This window comes from Staurois parvus, unplaced genomic scaffold (genome assembly GCF_062004578.1).
Source record: "Staurois parvus isolate SC_StPar_1 unplaced genomic scaffold, SC_StPar_1.0 ptg000866l, whole genome shotgun sequence".
In the NCBI taxonomy this organism is placed as follows: Eukaryota; Metazoa; Chordata; class Amphibia; order Anura; family Ranidae; genus Staurois; species Staurois parvus.
This window is the reverse complement of record NW_028318662.1, coordinates 782,362-803,679: the sequence shown is the minus strand read 5'-3', so window position 1 is coordinate 803,679 and position 21,318 is coordinate 782,362. Positions and strand designations below refer to the sequence as shown.

The 21,318-nt window shown below is 45.6% G+C and overlaps 1 protein-coding gene across 18 annotated transcripts in view; it reads right to left on the bottom strand.

Moving 5' to 3' along the window:
* The window catches only part of LOC149443234 (neurexin-2-like), a 2,355,461-nt gene that overhangs the window by 1,643,828 nt on the left and 690,315 nt on the right, over positions 1 to 21,318 (bottom strand). For all 18 annotated transcript variants that reach the window (XM_089655720.1, XM_089655731.1, XM_089655727.1 and 15 more), the window contains exon 4: positions 3,213 to 3,230. In XM_089655720.1, coding sequence (XP_089511846.1) covers positions 3,213 to 3,230 — 18 coding nt within the window. The remainder of the gene's footprint in view (positions 1 to 3,212; positions 3,231 to 21,318) is intronic.

The window sequence follows — 21,318 nt, the reverse complement described above, 5'->3', positions numbered from 1 at the left end:
CTTCTGTAGTATGTCTACAGTTTCTGACCATCTCTTGTAGTATGTGTATTAATGTGCCGCTTTACTTGCTCAGTTATTTAGGATTGCTCCACTGCTCTGTGAGCGTTAATATAGTGCAATAACCTCTAGCAACAAGTCGCTGAACAGTAGTGATCTGCTGTAATTTCTAGCAACCAATCAGCAATAATGATGTACAGTAACCTCAAGCAACCAGTTAGCAGTGAAGATGTGCAGTAACCTCTAGCAACCAATCAGTACACAGTAATGATGTGCTGTAGCTTCTAGCAATCAATCAGGGTAATGCTGCGCTGTAACTTCTAGCAACCAATCAGTGAGCAGTAATGTACAGTAACCTCTAGCAAACAATCAGCAAGCAGAAATTATGTGTTGTATCCTCTAGCAACCAATTGCAATTGCTTTGTAATTTGCTGCAGTAAACTGATTTTGCGTTTACCTGGTATTTTTTGTATGCCTCAGAGTGTGTGTGTGTGGGGGGAGGGGGGCCCAAGAAAATGTTTGCCCTGCGTCAACCACCGGGAAGTGAATGTCAATGGGTACACTAGGCCTGTACATATTAAATGTGTCTGAGAGTCCCGGTCTGCCCACCACTGCAAGTTGAATTACATCTCTACTTCCTGGAGAAATAACTACAGAAGGGATGTGCCAAGACCAGTGGCTGGGGAAAGGAGGGATAGCAGAAATTGGTCTTACAAAAAGGAAACCAAAAAGAATTAACAATTTGATTTGAAAATGTGTAGGCTATTTCAGAGCAACTACTGAGTGAACCTGAAGATGGATTACATATTTAGTGAAGGTGGGAAATTGGCAACAAGGACATATAAAGAAGATTTTGCCCAGTGTTTAGCTTTAAACCATAAATCTGTTACAGTTCCTGCTTGTACAGCACACCGTTCACTGCAGAGAGGAATGGAGTGTGGGAAGTGATAACATGGAACTCCATTCCATTCCCCCTCCCAATTCCATTCACAACCCACATGAAAGTCCAGAAATGCCCACAGTAACCTGAAGACCAACCCACATCAACTCCCACAGCTGGTACAAGTAACTGTAATATCCCACCCTGAAACTACAGAGGTTCAAAGGATCATTGGAGATGTAGTATCAGGACTGGCAAAGGAAGGAAGCAGGACGTGAAATCACTTTGAACAGAAGCCAAGAGGAGTGACCATCACAAAAACAGAAACTTGCTGTATACAGCTAAAGGAGGTAAATTACACACAAACTGATAGTGTGGCTGTGATTCATTCACATACACAATGCATCTGCTGTTTTGGGGAGGAAAAGCTGAAGATCACCTTTAAAGAAACATAGAGTGAGATTTACTAACACGGGAGCATGCAAAATCTGGTGCAGCTCTGCATAGAAACCAATCAGGTTCCAGGTTTTATTGCCAAAGTTTAACTGAACAAACTGAAGTTAGAAGCTGATTGACTACCATGCACAGCTGCAACAGATTCTGAGTGTTCCAGTTTTAGTAAATCCCTTGCATAGCATGTACTACATTACCATTTAATTTTAAGTGAATGAAAAAAGTGTAGAAGAAATTATACAGCTATTGCACTTGGTTAATAGAGCACAAGTTTACAATGTCTATTCAGAAAGATGTTTCTAATGTGTAGGCAGTCTACGGTGAATGGCCCTCGTTTTTTTATTTACAAAACTCAGTTGTCAACTTTTTTACTTCACTGAGGTAAAGAACCACACACTGGAATGTTGCTAATCCATGATGTTTCTTATTAAAAGGGTGAAAAATACGCCATATATTCAGAAGTCAAAAGAGACCTGTGAGGAGTTTCACACAAAATAGTGTTAGTGTATCTTAAACCCAACAGCAAAAAATAAATATATCACAGCTTGCAAAGCTAGCTGTGTTTTTTTTTTTTCTTTCAGGCATTTTTCCCCTTTGTTTCATCTGACGACCCTGCCGGTAAAACACTTTCTGTTCTATGGTGACCACACTCACTTGCTGCACTGTATCTATGGAAGAGCAGCTTGGTTACTCTAGGACAGGGAGTGCATTAGTACTACAAAACAAATCCCCCTCACCTCATCTTCATAGCCTAGTGCAAAGGTATTCTGTTTTAGCCTATTTCTCAGCTTTGTAATTTTAGTTCAATGTGTAGGGTGGGGGAGAAAAGTAGGCAGACTCTGCCAGTACCATTTGTCTCAAAGGAGATCCAGCAGTGTTTCCCTCAAGATCTGTAGACTAGTTGCTGTTACCCTGTCCCAAGGCCTGTAGGCACAAAACCTTTCCAAAGCAACACCCTTTGCTTGTATCACCTTTTACATAGAACCTTTTGTTTTACTGAACTTGATTTAGAATCTTGACACAATATTTAAATTACCTTACTTTTACCGTTGATGCTATAAATGTTTGGTGAAATAACTATACATGGAGAAGCTGCCCCTTTGTCTCTATTGCCTACAGGCACAAACCTTTAGTGACTGACACTAAATCTAGAACTGCCTGCCACAGATATATGATCATCACTTGACTGAAAATGGGCACATTGAGTGACTCCTGTTATGTCTATAGGCTGCTTAGACTCAATACATCAAAAAAGCACATGCTTACCACAGATGGCACACGCCTTAGTAGTTTGCTTGACTGCCAGGACTTAGGAGTCTCCATCTCCCTAGTTCTTAAGTAAAGTTTTTATACTTCTTCAGCTTCAACTGAACTTCTGTGACAGAGGTTATTGAGGTTACTTTCATTGCTCACTTCTTTCTGTATTCTTTTATCTTTTTCTCTTTCCTGCAATACCTACACTGCTGCCTGGTATATGTAGTTTACTTTTTTAATCAGATCATTCTAGCTGTCTCTCAGTTTATTGCACATTCATCTCTCCTTTCTTCCCTTTAACCTAAATCTCTTGAGATTTTCAATTCTCTGCTTTCCCATTAAAGTGTAATTAACATAATTTGCTTATTGCTTGCTCATTATTATTTTCAGAGATGTCAGGTGACAGATATTGCAGGATAGTTGGAGTAAAGATAAGCAAAGAGGAGATAAAGGGTACTAGAAGAAGAAAACGTGACTGGTTAGAGGAAACAGAAAAACAATAAAGTAATAACAAGATTAGAAATGTACAAAGCAACATATAGCATTTTCTCTTAGATGCCTAAGAAGTCTCAGGTGACATTATTACACCAGGCAGTATAAAATGTTATTTAAACAAGCAGCTACTCACCTTCGATCACACGATCCTCTGAATGAAAAAAAAAGAAAGAAGAGGAATATGTCAGTTACTGACGCATGTAAGGGAGCATTACACCTATGTAGAAAACATACAGAGGATGACTGCAAATCCACAATTCCTTTCACCAAGATTAGTAAATCAATGTGCACATCACATTCATGTTTCCATTTTTTTCCCCATTACATTTTTTTTTAAAGAGGAAGGGATAATAAAAAATAACTCACCCAATTCTGTGCTGCCCTTTCTGCAGATTATCCTGAGTAGAGACAAGCTTTAGGCTTGGGTCGACCCAAACCCAGCCTGTTTTGAGTTTTCCTGTTGGCAGTATCCCTATTGCCACTCAATGACAACTTCCTGTCAGCTTGTTTCACATTTTAAAGGCAAATTTGTCTTTATTATATTTTACCGCAACATTAACAATACAAAACATGTGAAATAATGATAGCATGGACAAATAAGTGGATAGAAAAACATCACAGGTGTGCCAATGGTCCATGCGGATGAATGAAAATAAATCTAGGGGGCGTGGCCAGCAGCAGATGGAGATGGCTGCTCAGTGAGTGAGCTCCGGAGCCGCCGAGATCCGCGGGGAAAAGTCAGCGACAGGAGGCAGCGGGTGAACCCGCCAACGTCATAGTAAGCCCTCTAAGTGAGGGGGGCACACAGGAGGATTAATGGGGAAGAGGTAAAATAAGGAGGGGCCCCGCAAACTGACCAAGTTTTTTACCTCGGCGGGCAGCCCCTCCCCTCAAGATTGCGCTGATCACTATCCCTCTCCTGAGCACCAGGGACATATGAGGGGGGGGGATCACAGTCCCCCCTTGCACACATCCAGCCCAGCAATGGCTGCAGGCTCTGCAATCTCATCCCCATCAAACAGCCCACAGAAGCACAGACAACGCTGCTCTGCAGATGCGCAATCTATGAGTGAGCAGATAAATACCAATTCATTCTCAGATAATACTACCAGTGAATTCATCGAACACCTAGAAGATTACCCCGCAGAGTCCTTACCCCTTACGGCCGCAGTGATGAAAGATATGTTAATTACCCTCAAAGGTTCCCTGCATAAAGATATGATGGGATTTGTGGCGCAAGTTAACAAGGATGTTGAATGTTTAGGGGAAAGAGTCGCACATGCGGAAACTAAAATGGGCGAAATTGCTAAAGCGCATAATGAATTAGTTGACACACATAATGAGGCAGAAGAAGATGTGAGAGCTTTAAAGGTGAAAATAGTGGATTCGGAGGACTGCTCTCGCAGGAACAATGTGAAATTTAGGGGAACAGGCGAAAATATACCTGCTGCGGAACTCCACATATCCAACAAATGATTTCTGCATTGCTACCACACACTCCGAATAGGGAAGTAGTGGTGGATTGGGCCTATAGACTGCCTAAGCCCTCATTTTTACCTAATCACATTTCTAGAGATATAATAGCGAGAATTCACTTTTATCACGTCAAGGAAGAAGTAATGCTATTTACTCGGAAAAATACTCCACTTCCTGCCCCCTATGCTGGGATCTCATTATTCACTGATCTTTCACAACATACCATTTTAGCACGCAAAAAATTGCTCTCCTTCACGAAATTGCTACGCAATAACGACATCAAATGTCAGTGGGGCTTCCCCACTAAATTGATTATCACTAAAGATAACCGGGTGATCACGGTCAATTCTGAAGAAGAGGGATTCCAGTTAGCCAAAAAATGGGGCCTTCTACCAACAGATGAAACGCCAGCGCTTAATAAAGCTTCACCCAGGAAAATAACACCTGACTGGGAACAGGTAGCAGGATGATGCGCCATGTCGCTACTTCTCCATGCCTCCTACTTATTTGCTGTATACCCGCTGTGTTCTTGGACAGCAACTTAGTGAGCTGTGTTTCTCGGCTCTGAACCCCCCGCTCACGGAAGTGATTGATTTCACACAAAGTTTCATGTTAACTGTTCTTTTTATCTCGTTACAAGTTTTTTTCTCCTCTTTTTCAATGAATTTTTCCACAGAGCATCCTGATCAGTAAGATATGGAATAAACATACCTTGACTCCCTCTCACCCTAATTGGACGATACCTTTTTCTCCTTGCTGGAACACTTTGGTTCTTGTAAGTTTACCCATTTGGATTGTCTATGCTACCATGCAGTTTGCTTTTGCACCACATGAGGGCAACCTTTCATTATTTTTCCAGAAATCATGGTCTTCAAAATAATCTCCATGAATGTCCATGACCTTAACAGCCCGTTTAAACGCCATTCTATGTGGAGAGAAGCACAACGACTGGCTGGAGATGTGGTTTGTGTTCAGGAAACTCATTTTGCATCTTCTAAAACCCCACATTGCTCACATCATATGTTTCCACATGCTTTTATGTCCAATGGTCCTGATAAAAAATGTGGTGTTCTTATAGCTGTTCGCAATTCCGTTGCATTCTCGCTGTTGTCCCAAATGTCTGATAACAAAGGTAGATACTAAAAGCTCTTTCTTGCCCTGTGTTGAGGGAAGGTCTTGATAAGCTGCCGTTATTTCCGTGTTCAGAGGTGTTCAAAGTTTATTAGACATTACTAAGATTATATAGGATACAGAAAAAATAAGGGAAACTTGTAAGTTTCCATCATGAGCTACCTACATGAAACATGACATATACATTTCTTGGTATAAACTGTTTTTGCTAGCTTTCTGAGAATTAGCCTGTCAAAGAAAATGTCAGGGTCATGCTTTCTTATTTTTATACATCTTTGAGCAACTAAAACAGTTTAATTAAACTTCTAATATATCTGCAAAAACCTAACTTAATACTTAAAATGGCGTACATCAACAAAATGGAGGCTATCTAGATCCTTTCAGATACCTAATTATTGTGTGTAAAATTAACAATATCACCTACACCATAGTCATCCTCTATGCTCCTAACGTGCAACAGATCCACTTTTTCAATTCTCTGTGGTAAAAAGTAACTAAAATCCAGCAGGGCTTCTTATTATTTTGTGGAGACTTCAACGCTATTATAAATAATTCATTGGATGCTTCCCATCCCTCTCGCAGCCTGAGACACTCTTTAGCCAATGTGCTATCTGAAGCCAATTTGTATGATCCTTGGAGAATTCTACATGCATCTGAAAGAGACTATATGCATAACTCTGCACCTCACAAATCTTACTCGAGAATAGATCTCTTCTTGACGGATATCCAATTATTACAAAATGTCTCCAGTGCTGAAATCCACCCTATGATGTGGTTGGATCACGCACCTATTTCACTAAGCATTGAGGAGTCCTTAAAATTTTCTCCAGTGTTTTTATGGCGAAATGACATACAGTATCTATGTATTATAACCCTGCTTTTTGTTCCACCATTACTACAGATTTACAAGAATATTTTGATATTAACTCCTCTCCTACGACATATGTATTTAGTACATGGTGCACCCATAAAGCATTTTGTAGAGGTTTACTCTTAAAAATGGCCTCCCAAGCGAGATGGGACAGGAACAAAAATTTTTTAGACAAGGTGGATAGGATAACCAGACTAGAACAACTCCATAAACAATCCTTATCTCCCACTGTATTACAGGAACTTCAAAAAGCTAGACTTGAGCTTAGGACCATTATGGCATGGCAACATGCCTTGAATCTAAAAAAAAGCCAAGACAACCTTTTATATGCAAGGGAATAAAGCGGGTAAAATGCTGGCGAGGTATCTCGCTACTAAGCAATCTAAATCCAAATTAGCATCAATCCGGGACCCTGTGTCGAATAAACCTACCTATCATCCCAACAAAATAGCGGCCGCGTTCCGATCTTATTATTCCCCATTATATACTCTTAAAGAGGATCTTTCCACTCCACAGCCTACCCCAGAGCTGATCCATAAATTCATACATAATCTACCACTACCTAAATTATCACAGCAAAAATTGGAAGGGCTCAATCAACCCATTTTGGAAAGCGAGATAAGTGCGGCTATCAAAGCCTTGCCTAAAGGGAAATCCCCAGGGGCGGATGGCTTTACTGCAGAATACTATAAGGAATTCCAATCAATTTTAGTACCTCACCTTAAAAGAACTTATGACGAAGCAGTATCTACATCCACATTTCCACCTGAAATGTTGAGGGCTATTATCGTTACTCTACCCAAACCAGGAAAAGTGCCTGACTGACCTCAAATATTTTTGACCAATCTCCCTACTAAATACAGATCTTAAAATTTATGCTAAAATCTTAGCAAATCGTTTATTAAATATTACCCCTCTTCTCATTCAGGCTGACCAAGTGGGTTTTGTAAAAGGCAGGCTGGCTGCAGACGGGACCCGTAGGATTCTTAATTTGATGCATTTGCTTGAATCAAGGGGGCTTCAGGCGGTGTTCTTGGCACTAGATGCCAAGAAGGCGTTTGACAGAGTCCACTGGCAATATCTACTGTAGATGCTACTCTAACTAAATTTGGTATCAATGGCTTCATAAAATCTGCCATTATGGCATTATATACAGTCCCCTCGGCTCAGGTATTCACATCCAATGCTGTGTCCACTCCCTTTAATATCACTAATGGTACAAGACAGGGTTGCCCTCTATCCCTTATCATCTTCTCATTAGTGATGGAACATCTAGCGACTGAGATTAGAAATAATCCACGAATCTCGGGCATCCAGGTAGCATCCGCTTCTCATAAAATTGGTCTATTTGCGGACGATGTCATCTTAACTGTCACTGACCCAGTGAACTCCCTCACAGCAATCTCAACTTCCCTGCAGTCTTTTAGCGAAGTATCTTATTACAAACTTAACAGTACAAAATCTTGTGCCCTCCCAATTGCTATACGAAAAAGTCCTCTGAGTTCCCTTAAGGACAAATTTCCCTATCATTGGACCAATAAGAGATCGGACTATCTGGGTATTTGTATTTCAGCTCCATCCTCACAAACCTTTAAAAATAACTTAGAAAAATTGTACCAGTCCACTATATTGGAAATGCAAAGAATAGATAAATTTGAAATTTCGTGGGTTGGTAGAATAGCAGCATTCAAGATGTTGATCTTTCCCAAAATATTTTATTACTTTAGAACAATCCCAATTCTTATCCCTTGGAACTATTTCCATAAACTAGAGGTGGCTATAAAGAGATTCATTTGGAAAGGGAAGAAACCGCGTATTCCGTTTATGTCACTCACCAAACATAAATCCAAAGGAGAAATAGGCCTCCCAGAAATCTCTATGTATTATTATGCAACAATTCTAGACCAACTTCCAGCACGGCACGGTTTGCCCCTTCAGACAAATTATGAGTACAAATAGAACAGAATGTGGTCCCTAATAAAGACCTATGGGCACTTCTTTTGGCTAGATCGGTTACTTCTAAGATTTTAATTACTTCATTACCGTCTATCACTGCAACATTGGAAGCCTGGAATATAGGTATAAATAAATCATCTGACTCATTCCCCAAACTTCAAGTCAATATCCCACTCTCGGCATACGAATACTTTATTCCAAATCTTAATACTAAACTCCTAAGGGACCTTGGTTACAACTCTTTTGCCGATATAGGAAATTCTGTTCCGAATAAAGGATTACACCCTTTTCGGCAGATTAAGGGATATCTTGGTACTGGCATGAGGACATGGCTGGAAACTCTAAGCTATGGCATACTATTACTAATCCCATTAAACTGAAAAAGGGAATCTCCTGGTTCTATAAATTTCTACATTACGACAATGACCTATCCACGCTAAATTGTGTGGGAAAGTGGGAAAGGGATCTTCAAAGATCCTTCACACGAGATGAATGGAAGAATGCCATGGGTAGTAATTTTAGCATCACTAAATGTACCAATCACTGGGAATTTTCCCTGAAATACTGCATCAAAGCTACCTTACCCCATACAAACTATCTAAAATACCCCAATGTTTCTTCATTCTGCTGGAGGAACTGTGGTGGCGAAGGGAACGTTCTCCATATTATGTGGAAGTGTCCTCGCCTACAGTTGTTTTGGAAAGAGGTCTTAGCTCTTATTTCATCAGTGTCGGGCACATCATCCACTCCGACTCCCAGTTTAGCCTTACTTAATATCACTTTGAATCTTTTCCCAGGCAAATATATAACCATAATAGGTCATATCCTTACTGCCGCTAGACTGGCTATTACCAATAAATGGAAAACAACAAATATTCCTTCTATTTTAGAAGTGACTCACAGAGTACAGACACATTATGTATGTGAGAGGGGCTTAGCAGTTAACCTTCAGTCTATGGGGAAATTTGAAATGAAGTGGTCCCGATGGATCGAGATATTTTCGTCAAACAACTGTAATGTTTAGAGTTGAGTGAGAGACGGTCCCAAATAATATTATGTGAGCTCTGTTTGCTCCTTCCCCTTAGGGTTGCTTTGGTTTCCACTTTCTTCTTATTTTCCTTACCTACTGGTATCTTATTTGTTTGGTTCTTCTCTTTTCCTCCTCGTTTGTTATATGTAATCTTCTCAAGAGGTCTGGTTCAGATGGTCCCGTACATCCAGGTTTACTATGACTAATATTAGTAAAATACTATGCAAGTACAGTATGCTATATGTGTAATCATTTGGATTGGACATGTAACCTCCATCTATTGCAACTTATAGTAGATGTATATTTTGTTCATGGCCCTTGGGCCGTTTTCTGTCTGCTATAGCAATCTTAAGACTGTATTTAAGATGTAATGTTGAGCAAGAGATGTGTGTACCCAATTTCTAACCTGAACCTTGTATTTTTGTACTTTTATACAAAATCCTAATAAAAAAAGATTTGAAAAGAAAATAAATCTAAATAACAACAAAATGGAGGTGTTTCAATAACACATATTGCGGAAATATAGAGAGAAACAAAAAAGAACATAAGTTCACGGGGTGCATCCCCAGACAAAATATACGGAACAAAATGTAGAAACTCTGTGAAACCAAAAATATAAACCCAAACAGAAAAAGAAGAAAAAAAAAAAAGAAGAAAAAGAGTCTACAGGGAAGAGAAAAAAGAAATAGGGGAAGTCAATTGTAGGGATATTGAGGGAGAAGAAGAAGGAGGGTCGGGGGACAGATGCGGCAGAAAGCAGAGCCAAGGTGGCCCCACACCAGCATCCTGCCAGAGTGACCCCGCACCCGCACCCAGGGCCAAACTGACGAACACGCCAAAACGAGAATGCATCAGAGCGAGGCTCAACTCCTCTAGGACACGGCAGGGGAACACATATCTTGGAGAGTTGAAAAGGAGGAGAAATTAAGCCAGACTGACCACAGTAACTTATGTTTATCATAGGTATCATTGGCAAATGCAAGCATCTCCTCCATAGGCAAGGTATCATTAAGAACAGAAACCCACATCGAAAAAGGCGGGGGAGTGGTCGTTTTCCAAAAGATGGGTATCAATTGTTGGGCTGCGGATAGAAAGAAACGTAACAAACTTTTCTTCTGTGCAGCCATCGAGCCCGGTAATATAGAGAGAAGAGCAATCTCCGTTGAAGGGACCAAGGACTCACCATAGATCTTGTCGTAAACAACAAAAACCTGCCGCCAGAAGGGTTGTATTAGGTCACAATCCGACCAAATATGGAGCTGTGTACCAACAACTTTAGTACAGCGCCATCAAAGATTAGTTGTAGAACAAAATATTTTGTGTAGGGAGAGGGGGTCCCGGTAAATCGAGAAAGGAGCTTAAAGTTCTTTTCTTGGGAAAAGCAATATGAGTGAAGTGGAATGACGTGGACTAGTCCGCAGCTGATATGTCTTTACCTATGTCCCGAGCCCACGCCTTGGTGTAGGGAGGGAGTTCGGAATGAAGAGCAGTATGTAACACTTTATAGAGGGAAGCTAGGACATGTCTCGGCGGTTCAGAGAGGGAGCACAACCACTCAAACTCAGTGAGTGGACGGTGCGTATAGGAGGAGGAGTATAAATGTTTGCAAAATGAGGATAGATGTAAAGTGGTCAACCAATCCTTAGGCCCAACTTGAAGGAGCAGGAGACCTGATTGGGGGCAAATAAAAGTTAGGGCCATGGGCCAGGAGGCACGTGTAAAGGGACCAAGAATAGAAGAGCCTAGCTCCTGAGGAAGAGCGGGGTTATCAAATTGGGATGATAGGGGAGAGGGATCAGAAGATAATAAAGCAATGATGCCCCGTTGATACCATAAGCGCAGTACAGCCACAGTCAATGGGGACAGGCAGGGAAAATGCTTAAGGTCCCGGCTATAACCCCAAGGTAAAGCCTGAAGATCAACTTGAGCCAAATCTTGTTTTATCATACGAGAGGCTCTACGAAAGGGTCTGGGAAACCAATCAAGCACCCGGGCTAGTAACGTAGCTCTTTAATAAAGCTCAAAGTCTGGTAAACCCACTCCACCTCCAGTTTTGGGTAAGTAAGTAACCTATATTTTAACCTTGAGAACCCCCGATGCCAAATAAATCTAATTGAAAGGGAGCGTAGAGAGAGGAAGAAACTCTGAGGGACAACAATCGGCACAGTCTAAAAAACGTAGAGTAACTTGGGTAAGGTATCCATCTTGAGGGTGTTGATGCGACCGAACCAGGGCATAGCAGAAGTGCCCTATGAACCCAGATCCTTTCGGATACATGAAAGCAAGGGAATATAGAGCAGTAAGAGCAGCAGAAATCATGATCCCCAGGTACGTAATAGCCTTTGGAGACCATTGAAAAGCGAACTTAGAGCACAAGTCCACCAACACATGGGCAGGCAAAGATATATTTAAGGCCTCCGTTTTAGAGATATTGAGTTTGAAGTTACTATATAAACCAAATCTGCGGAATTCGTGGAGGAGACTGGGGAGTAAAATAAGTGGCTGTTGGATGTAAACTAGAAGGTCATCTGCGTATAAGGATAATTTATGATGTGCGGAGGGTCGTGCGGATGCCCAAAATTGAGTCATTGGCTCGTATGGCTCTTGCTAGATGTTCCATTACTAAAACAAAGAGAAGAGGCAAGAGGGGGAAACCCTGTCTAGTCCCATTCGATATGGTGAAGGGCAAAGAGACCGTACCATTCACTAGGACAGATGCCGAGAATAGAGGGACATAATCCGAGCGAGGAACTGTGAACCAAAACCGATCTGTTCCAGGGTGAGTCGTAGAAAGCGCCAATCAACGCGGTCGAGCGCCTTCTCAGTGTCAAATGAAAGGAGGCAAGCCTTTGAACCATGTTGCTTAATTTAAGAGATAAGATGGATTGTTTTAGAAGTATTAACTCTAGCTTCACGACCAGGCATAAAACCAACCTGATCATGGTGGATCAGGGTTGGTAGAAAAGGGGAGAAGTGGTTCGCCAAAAGTTTAGCAAAAAGTTTAACGTCCAAATTGAGTAAAGAGTAAAGAAATTGGGCGATACCTATCACAAAGAGAGGCGCGCCTGTCACCAGTGACGGCGCTGGGCAAGCACTAGGACCCAGGAGCGCCTGTCAGGAGTCGGGCAGGGTATTTAAACCCAGCTCTTGCAATGCTCAAGTGCCATATGGTGTTTCCTCTGTTCCTGTGAGTTTACTTTGCTACTGACCCTGCCTGATCCTGATCTGCTGACTTCTCCTGCTCTGACCCCTGGCTTGCCTGAGCCATTCTCCTGCCTGCTCCTGCACTCTTGATCTCCTGTTGCCAAACCCGGACTGTGACCCGTTTATTCTTCTGCCTGCCGTTTTGTACCGACCTGCTCCGCTGTTACCGACCCGCCTGCCTGACCTCGCTTACTCTACCTCCTCACATCAGACTCTCACCTGCTGCGTACCACTGACAGGTGCCTCTACCACAGCTGGTTGCACCCAGGGGCTGCGACCTGGTCTCGGCTTGCTCCAAGTCCATCCCCACCATCAGGGGCTCTGGTGAACAAGCAGGTCGGAACTTAGATTCCGCGCCCTGGGGAATTCTGGTCTGTGGAACGCTAGAGGCTACCACCGGCTGGTTCCTAACAGAGCCATACGGTCGTGGCAGAGTCTGGAGGAGAACCCTCTCCCTGGGAAGAGATGTGCCACCATCTGTCCGCGCTTACCCAAGCTGTCAAGATGCTGGACAAGGGTTATAAACACTTGGAGGGACGCGTCCAGGCCCTAGCCGCTCCTACTGTTACAGCATCAGACCCAGTCGGTTCACCTCCTACCAGTAGCCCCGTGGGACCCTCCGCTGGAGCAGTGTTCTCCATTCCCCCCGCCGGAGCCTCGAGTCCCAATGCCTGAGCGGTTCCATGGAGATCGAGGGAAGTTTCGGGCCTTCCTGAATTCCTGCCAGCTCTACTTCGACCTCCAACCTCGAACATTTGTATCCGAATCTGTGAAGGTGGGATTCGTGATATCCTTGCTGCAGGTCTATTGGAGGCTTGCCATCCGCATGTGAACTCTGTGGCAGAATTTTTCAAGGCGATGTCACAATTATATGACGATCCTCAGCGAGCTGCTTCGGCCAAAGCAGCCCTACATTCTCTGCAGCAGGGACGCCGGGCAGCAGAGGATTATGCCTCGGAATTCAGGCGTTGGTCTGGAGATACACAATGGAATGATGCAGCACTGCTCCATCAGTTCCGCCTAGGATTATCCGAGCCCCTAAAGGATGAATTGGCCAGGGTAGGTGTGCCTGATTCTTTGGAGAAATTATTCACCCTGGCAATTCAGATTGACCGTAGGTTACGGGAACGAAAGCAGGAAAGGTCTGGTCAAGGGTCAAGGCTTACATGGATGTTACCACGGGTCCCAATCCCATCACATCCTACAGTCAGCAATCGGAGTCCTGAACCTGCGGACGGAACAGAGCCTATGCAACTTGGGTTAATGAGGCCATCTCTCATGGCTGAGGAACGCCACAGACACAGAGTGAATAATCTATGCCTATACTGTGGAGCAGCGGGTCACATGGTGCATTCCTGTCCTGAGAAGCTCTGTAAGTACTCTACCATTTTTTCTATGTCTCCAACCTGTGTAGATGACCCTACTCATGTAGTCGTGCCCATCTTGTTCCAGCTCCCAGGAAGAACTGTGCAGGTAATGGCTATTATTGATTCTGGGGCCTGCAGTTGCTTTGTGGACCTTAACTTTGCAGCTCAGTAACGAATTCCGTTATTGTCCAAAGAACGAGGGTTGAATATTTTTCTGGCTGATGGTTCACAAATTAAATCAGAGTTGGTAGATCGAGAGACCCCTCCTTTGTACACCATAGTAGCAGGCCATCACCAGGAACTCCTCTGCTTGGACGCTATTGCGTCCCCTCTATTTCCAGTGATTTTGGGGCTCCCGTGGTTACGGGCTCATGATCCCCAAATTAACTGGAAGACTGGATCTGTTCAATTTCACTCACTATACTGCCAGGAGCACTGTCTCCTAAAGTCTTCACCAGGGCCCCCAACCTTGTTGTGTGTGAATACAGATACGGATCTAGCACAAACTGTGCCCTCCGCAAACCATCATTTCCTTGACGTGTTCAGCCCGCGAGGTGCAGAGATTCTCCCTCTGCACCGGGCCTATGACTGCCCTATTGACCTGCTCCCAGGATCCGAAATTCCCTTCGGCCGAATCTTCCCGCTGTCTGAGCGAGAGTTGGGCTCCCTAAAAGAATACATTGATGACAGCCTGCGGAAGGAATTTATTCGCCCCTCCACTTCACCAGCCGGGGCGGGAATCTTTTTCATAGAGAAGAAGGACCAGTCCCTGAGGCCCTGCGTAGACTATAGGGACCTGAATAAGATCACCGTGAAGAACTGGTACCCCCTTCCCTTAGTCCCTGAATTATTTCAGAGGCTAAAGACGGCCTCCATCTTTACCAAACTAGACCTCAGGGGAGCCTATAATCTGGTGCGCATTCGGGAGGGGGATGAGTGGAAGACCGCCTTCCGCACTCGCTTTGGGCACTTTGAGTACCTCCTTATGCCATTTGGTCTCTGTAATGCACCGGCTACATTCCAACACTTTGTGAATGACATTTTTAGGGACATCCTGGACATCTATGTGATTGTGTATCTGGATGACATCCTGATTTTTTCCTCATCCCTGGAGACACATAGAGATCACGTCAGTAGTGTACTGGAGAGGCTGCGCAAGCATGGGCTGTATGCTAAAGCTGAAAAATGCAGCTTTGAGCAGAGCAGCATTCCCTTTTTGGGGTTGATCATTTCAATCGATGGAGTTGTGATGGATCCCCAAAAAATATCTGCAGTTTTAGAATGGCCAGTCCCCACGGATAAAAAGGGGGTCCAGCGATTTATTGGCTTCGCCAATTTTTACAAACAAATGTATTAAAAATTTCTCGGGCCTGGTAACTCCCATCACTCAGCTCACTAAGGTGGGGGTGCGTTTCCGATGGACACCTGAGGCACAGACTGCCTGTCAGGGATCGCCGTGGCACTGGTCCCAGCGCATGCGCATTAGGCCTTCTCATGCAGAAATGAGGGCGCTAGGTCTCGGCCTGCCGCGGCGACGGAGTTCGCGCATGCGCACTGGCTTTCGCGGGTGCGCGCCTGGCACCAATGACAGCGCAGGGCGCGATATTTAAATCCCCCTGTGCTGTCACTGGTTGCCGAATGGTCTTCCTGTGATTCCTGTTCCCTGAAACCTGTGACTGTGAGTACTATTGACCCGGATTGTCTGACCTTTGCTGCCTTCTCCTGTCCTGACCCTTGGCTTGCCTGACCTCGCTCCTGAATGTCCCTATATAGATCTGATCTCCTGTTACTGACCTGGCGTGTGACCCGACCATTCTTTGCCTGCTGCTTTGTACCACACCGACTCCCCGGCTACCGACTCGGCTTGTCTGACCTAGCTTTAGCTCATCCATCCATCCATCTCACTGGGACTCCCCGGTCCCCTCACATCAGACTCTTACTCTGCGGGAGCCTTTGGCGGACTCCTCTACCACTGGTAGGTATACCCGGTAGTCGCGACCTGGTCTCAGAGCACTCCAAGTCCATCCCCCTCATCAGGGGCCCTGGTGAACAAGTGCTCCGGAACTTAGACTCCGCGCTCCGGGGAAGCCTGACCAGTGGGTTGCTAGAGGTGCTGTCAGGTGGTCCCTTACAGTACCATTCGGCCATGACTGAGTCTGGAGGAGGACCCTCCCCACTAGAGGACATATGCCGGCACTTAGCAGTCCTGACCCAAGCTGTCACGGCACTACAAGACAGATACACCCATCTGGAAAACCGCTTCCAGACATTAACCGTGTCAGACACCACCTCCCAGGCCCCGGTCTCTACCACCCCGTCCGGGGAAACTCCTGGGCCTGCCATGGGAGCTGCTGCCGCACTCCCTATGACCGAACCCCGTGTTCCCCTGCCGGAATGTTTTCAGGGAGACCGTGCGCGTTTTAGGTCTTTCCGGAATTCCTGTCTCCTCTACTTTGACTTGCAGCCCCATACATTCACCACCGAGTCGGTTAAAGTGGGGTTCATAATTTCGTTGCTACAGGACGAACCCCAGGACTGGGCCCATCGATTGATGGAAAACCATGACACTCATTTAGAATCGGTAAACTACTTTTTTGAAACGATGACCATACTTTATGACGATCCGCAGCGGGCAGCTTCGGCCCTATACTCTCTTAGACAGGGCCGCCGGGCGGCGGAAGAATATGCTTCCGAATTCAGATGGTGGATGGGGGATACACGCTGGAATGATGCTACTCTGCGTCATCAATTCCGTATTGGGCTCTCTGAAGCCCTAAAGGACGAGCTGGCCCGAGTGGGCCTACCAGAGTCCCTGGAGGATCTTATCTCCCTGGTGATCCAAATTGATCGCAGGTTGCGGGAACGCAGGTTTGAGAGGTCTAGCCAGGGTCAGGGGATTACCTGGGCCCCTGTCCGGGGGGCAGGCCAACCCACTACAAAGGATAACCGATCTCCTGTTCCTGTGGACACCCAGGAGCCCATGCAGCTGGGCCTGGCTCGGCATACCCTGTCTCCCAAGGAACGCCCGCGAAGACGATCCAAAAACCTCTGTCTCTACTGTGGAGAAGCCGGTCACATGGTACGGTCCTGTCCTCTGAAAGCAAGTAAGTCGACTTCTTCATTTTCTTCTTTGTCTATTGGGAAGGTTAGCCAGTCCAGTTACTTAGCTGTACCACTCTTCTTCCAGCTCCCAGGAAGAACCGTGGAAGTGACGGCTATAATTGACTCAGGGGCATGCAGTTGCTTTGTGGATCTAGACTTCGCACATCAGCAGGAGATCCCTCTACAGCTCAGAAAACAGGGTCTTAATTTATTTCTAGCTGATGGTTCCCGGATTAGATCGGGGTTAGTTGATCAGGAAACCCCTCTTATTCCTACCACTATAGCGGGCCAACACCGGGAACTCCTGCGTTTTGACGCCATCGCGTCACCCCTTTTTCCAGTTATCTTGGGGCTTCCGTGGTTACAGGCCCACAACCCCCAAATTGACTGGGAGACTGGGTCAGTACGGTTCCTCTCAACATATTGTCAGGAACACTGTCACGCTTTGGGCCCCAGAACTCCCCAGATTCTCCTGTGTTCGTAAGGGGACCCCAGCTTAAGACAAGTCATTCCAGTGGCCTACCATGGCTATCTGGATGTCTTCAAGCGCGGGGCAGACGCCTTGCCTCCTCACCGCCCATACAATTGTCCCATCTGTTACCCGGTTCCGAGATTCCTTTCGGCCGAATTTTTCCTCTGTCCGAATTAGAGTTGGGGGTTCTCAAGGAATATATTGATGAGAATCTCCAAAAAGGGTTCATCCACCCTTCCACCTCACCAGCAGGAGCGGGAATTTTCTTTGTGGAGAAAAAAGATAAATCCCTAAGACCCTGTATTGATTACCACGAATTAAATAAGGTCACGATTAAGAATCGCTATCCCTTGCCCCTGGTCCCAGAGCTTTTTCAAAGCTTAAAATCTGCAGCCCTTTTTACTAAGCTAGATCTGAGAGGGGCATACAACCTGGTTCGCATAAGGGAGGGGGACGAGTGGAAGACTGCATTTCGCACTTGTTTCGGCCATTTTGAATACTTGGTCATGCCATTTGGACTCTGCAACGCCCCGGCCACATTCCAACATTTTGTCAATGACATATTCAGGGACTACCCTGACATCTTCGTCATTGTGTATCTAGATGACATATTGATATTCTCACCCTCACTGGAAGCGCATAGGGATCATCTGACAAGGGTTCTGGAGCGATTACGCCTACATGGCCTATACGCCAAGGCTGACAAATGCAGCTTCGAACAATACAGTATTTCCTTTTTGGGGTTGATCGTCTCCACCATGGGTGTCACGATGGATCCCCAAAAGGTCTCGGCAATTCTGGATTGGCCAATTCCCACAGATAAGAAGGGCGTCCAGCGGTTCATTGGATTCGCTAACTTCTACAGGAAGTTTATCAGGAACTTCTCAGGTCTGGTCTCCCCCATAACGCAATTGACCAAACAAGGAACCCGCTTTAAATGGACGCCGGAGGCCCAGGTGGCCTTCAAGTCCTTACAGAGCCTGTTCACCACTGCACCCATTCTTGGCCACCCGGAAGCTGCGCTGCCTTATGTCCTAGAAGTAGATGCATCTGAAAATGTAGTGGGGTCGATCCTGTCCTAGAGGAAGGGCACGAAGGAACTTCTGCACCCAGTGGCATTTTTTTCAAGAAAACTTACTCCAGCTGAAAGAAACTATGACATTGGACACCGAGAATTATTGGCCATTAAGACAGCTTTGGAGGAATGGAGATATCTGTTAGAAGGGGCCACACATCCAATCCTGATCTTCACAGATCATAAAAATTTAGAATATTTGAGAACGGCAAAACGCTTACGCCAGGCGAGATGGGCACTCTTCTTCTCCCGATTCTCATTCCACATAACATACAGACCGGGGTCCAAGAACACGAAGCCCGATGCCCTCTCGCGCATGTTCGAGGATCCTAAGGAAGAACCAAGACCTGATACCATCCTTTCGTCAGGGAACTTTCTGGCTCTCCAGACAGAACTATGTTCTAAACTGCAGGACGCATCTGTGACTATGCCCATCCCATCTGGGGTATCACTCCAGAACAAGGGGGGACTCATATGGAAAGAGGGGTTGATCGTGGTGCCAGATGAGGTCCAGACGTTGGTCCTGGGACATTGCCACGATCATCCGATGGCAGGACACTTCGGGCTAGCAAAGACCCTTGAACTGCTCAGACGCACTTTTTGGTGGCCAAATATGACCAGAGACTGCAAACGGTACGTCAAGTCATGTACCATTTGTCAGAGAAACAAGCCTGGGGGCTACTACGCCCACTACCTATACCCAATCGGCCCTGGCAAATGATTGCTATGGACTTCATAGTTGAACTTCCTCCATCTCAGGGCCATACCGCGATCTTCGTGATCATAGACCGCCTGTCAAAAATGGCCCACTTCTTACCCCTGAAAAGTACCCCATCGGCTCTTGAGACCGCTCAGATCTTCATTCGAGAAGTGGTTAGGTTACACGGAGTCCCCGAAGATATCATTTTGGATCGAGGAGTCCAATTTACCTCCAAATTCTGGAAAGCCTTATGTAAGGCACTTGGTATCAAATGGTCCCTCTCTTCTGCATTTCATCCACAGTCCAACAGGCAGATGGAAAGGACCAACCAGACACTAGAACAGTATTTAAGATGTTACACGTCCTTTCTACAGGATGATTGGATGACGCTCCTGCCTGTGGCGGAATTTGCCTATAATAATGCGAATCATTCAACCACTGGACAATCCACATTTTTTGCAAATTATGGGTTTCACCCCACCTTCTTACCCGATCTGGTTGCTGAGAGTGCAGTTCCAGCTACCCAAAACACTATAATTTTTTTTTCCAACAATAATAAGTTGCTTCAGGAAGCCATGGCTAAAGCCCAGGAAGATAACAAGACGGCCTTTGACAAGAAACGAAGGGGGGAACTGGTGCTGCAACCTGGGGATAAAGTCTGGTTGGCAACAACAAACCTGAAGATGTTGTGTCCCTCGAAGAAACTAGGACCCATATTTTTGGGCCCATTTCGTGTAAAGCGCATGATTAATAAGGTGGCATACAAGCTCATTCTTCCGGAAACCTTCAAAATCCACCCGGTATTTCATGTTTCTCTGCTAAAACCAGTCGTACCAGACCCATTCCCGGACCGAGAGTCCAGAACCCCGGAAGCTATAACCATTGAAGAACAAGAGGAATTCGAAGTGGAAGCAATTCTAAATTGCCGAAAGGGGGGGGCCAGACCCAGTTTTTAATCAAATGGAAAAGCTATGGTCCAGAGGAGAACTCTTGGGAACCAGCCCAAAATGTCCATGCCTAGACTTATCCGGGAGTTTTTTCGTGGCCACCCGCGGTGGAGAGATCAGTTGGGCACCCGGAGGTTGCCCGTAGGGGGGGGGGCAATATCAGGGATCGCCGCGGCGCTGGTCCCGGCGCATGCGCATTAGGCCTTCTCATGCAGGGATGCGGGCGCTAGGTCCCGGCCTGCCGCGGTGACGGAGTTTGCGCATGCGCACTGGCGTTTGCGGGTTCGCGCCTGGCACCAATGAAAGCGCAGGGCGCGATATTTAAATCCCCCTGTGCTGTCACTGGTTGCCGAATGGTCTTCTTGTGATTCCTGTTCCCTGAAACCTGTGACTGTGAGTACTATTGACCCGGATTGTCTGACCTTTGCTGCCTTCTCCTGTCCTGACCCTTGGCTTGCCTGACCTCGCTCCTGAATGTCCCTATATAGATCTGATCTCCTGTTACTGACCTGGCGTGTGACCTGACCATTCTTTGCCTGCTGCTTTGTACCGCACCGACCCCCCGGCTACTGACTCGGCTTGTCTGACCTAGCTTTAGCTCATCCATCCGTCCATCCATTCATCTCACTGGGACCCCCCGGTCCCCTCACATCAGACTCTTACTCTGCGGGAGCCTCTGGCGGACTCCTCTACCACTGGTGGGTATACCCGGTAGTCGCGACCTGGTCTCGGAGCGCTCCAAGTCCATCCCCACCATCAGGGGCCCTGGTGAACAAGTGCTCTGGAACTTAGACTCCGCGCTCTGGGGAAGCCTGACCAGTGGTTTGCTAGAGGTGCTGTCAGGTGGTCCCTTACACCGCCTTTGAAGCCTTGAAAAAACTATTCACGACAGTCCCTATTTTGAGTCA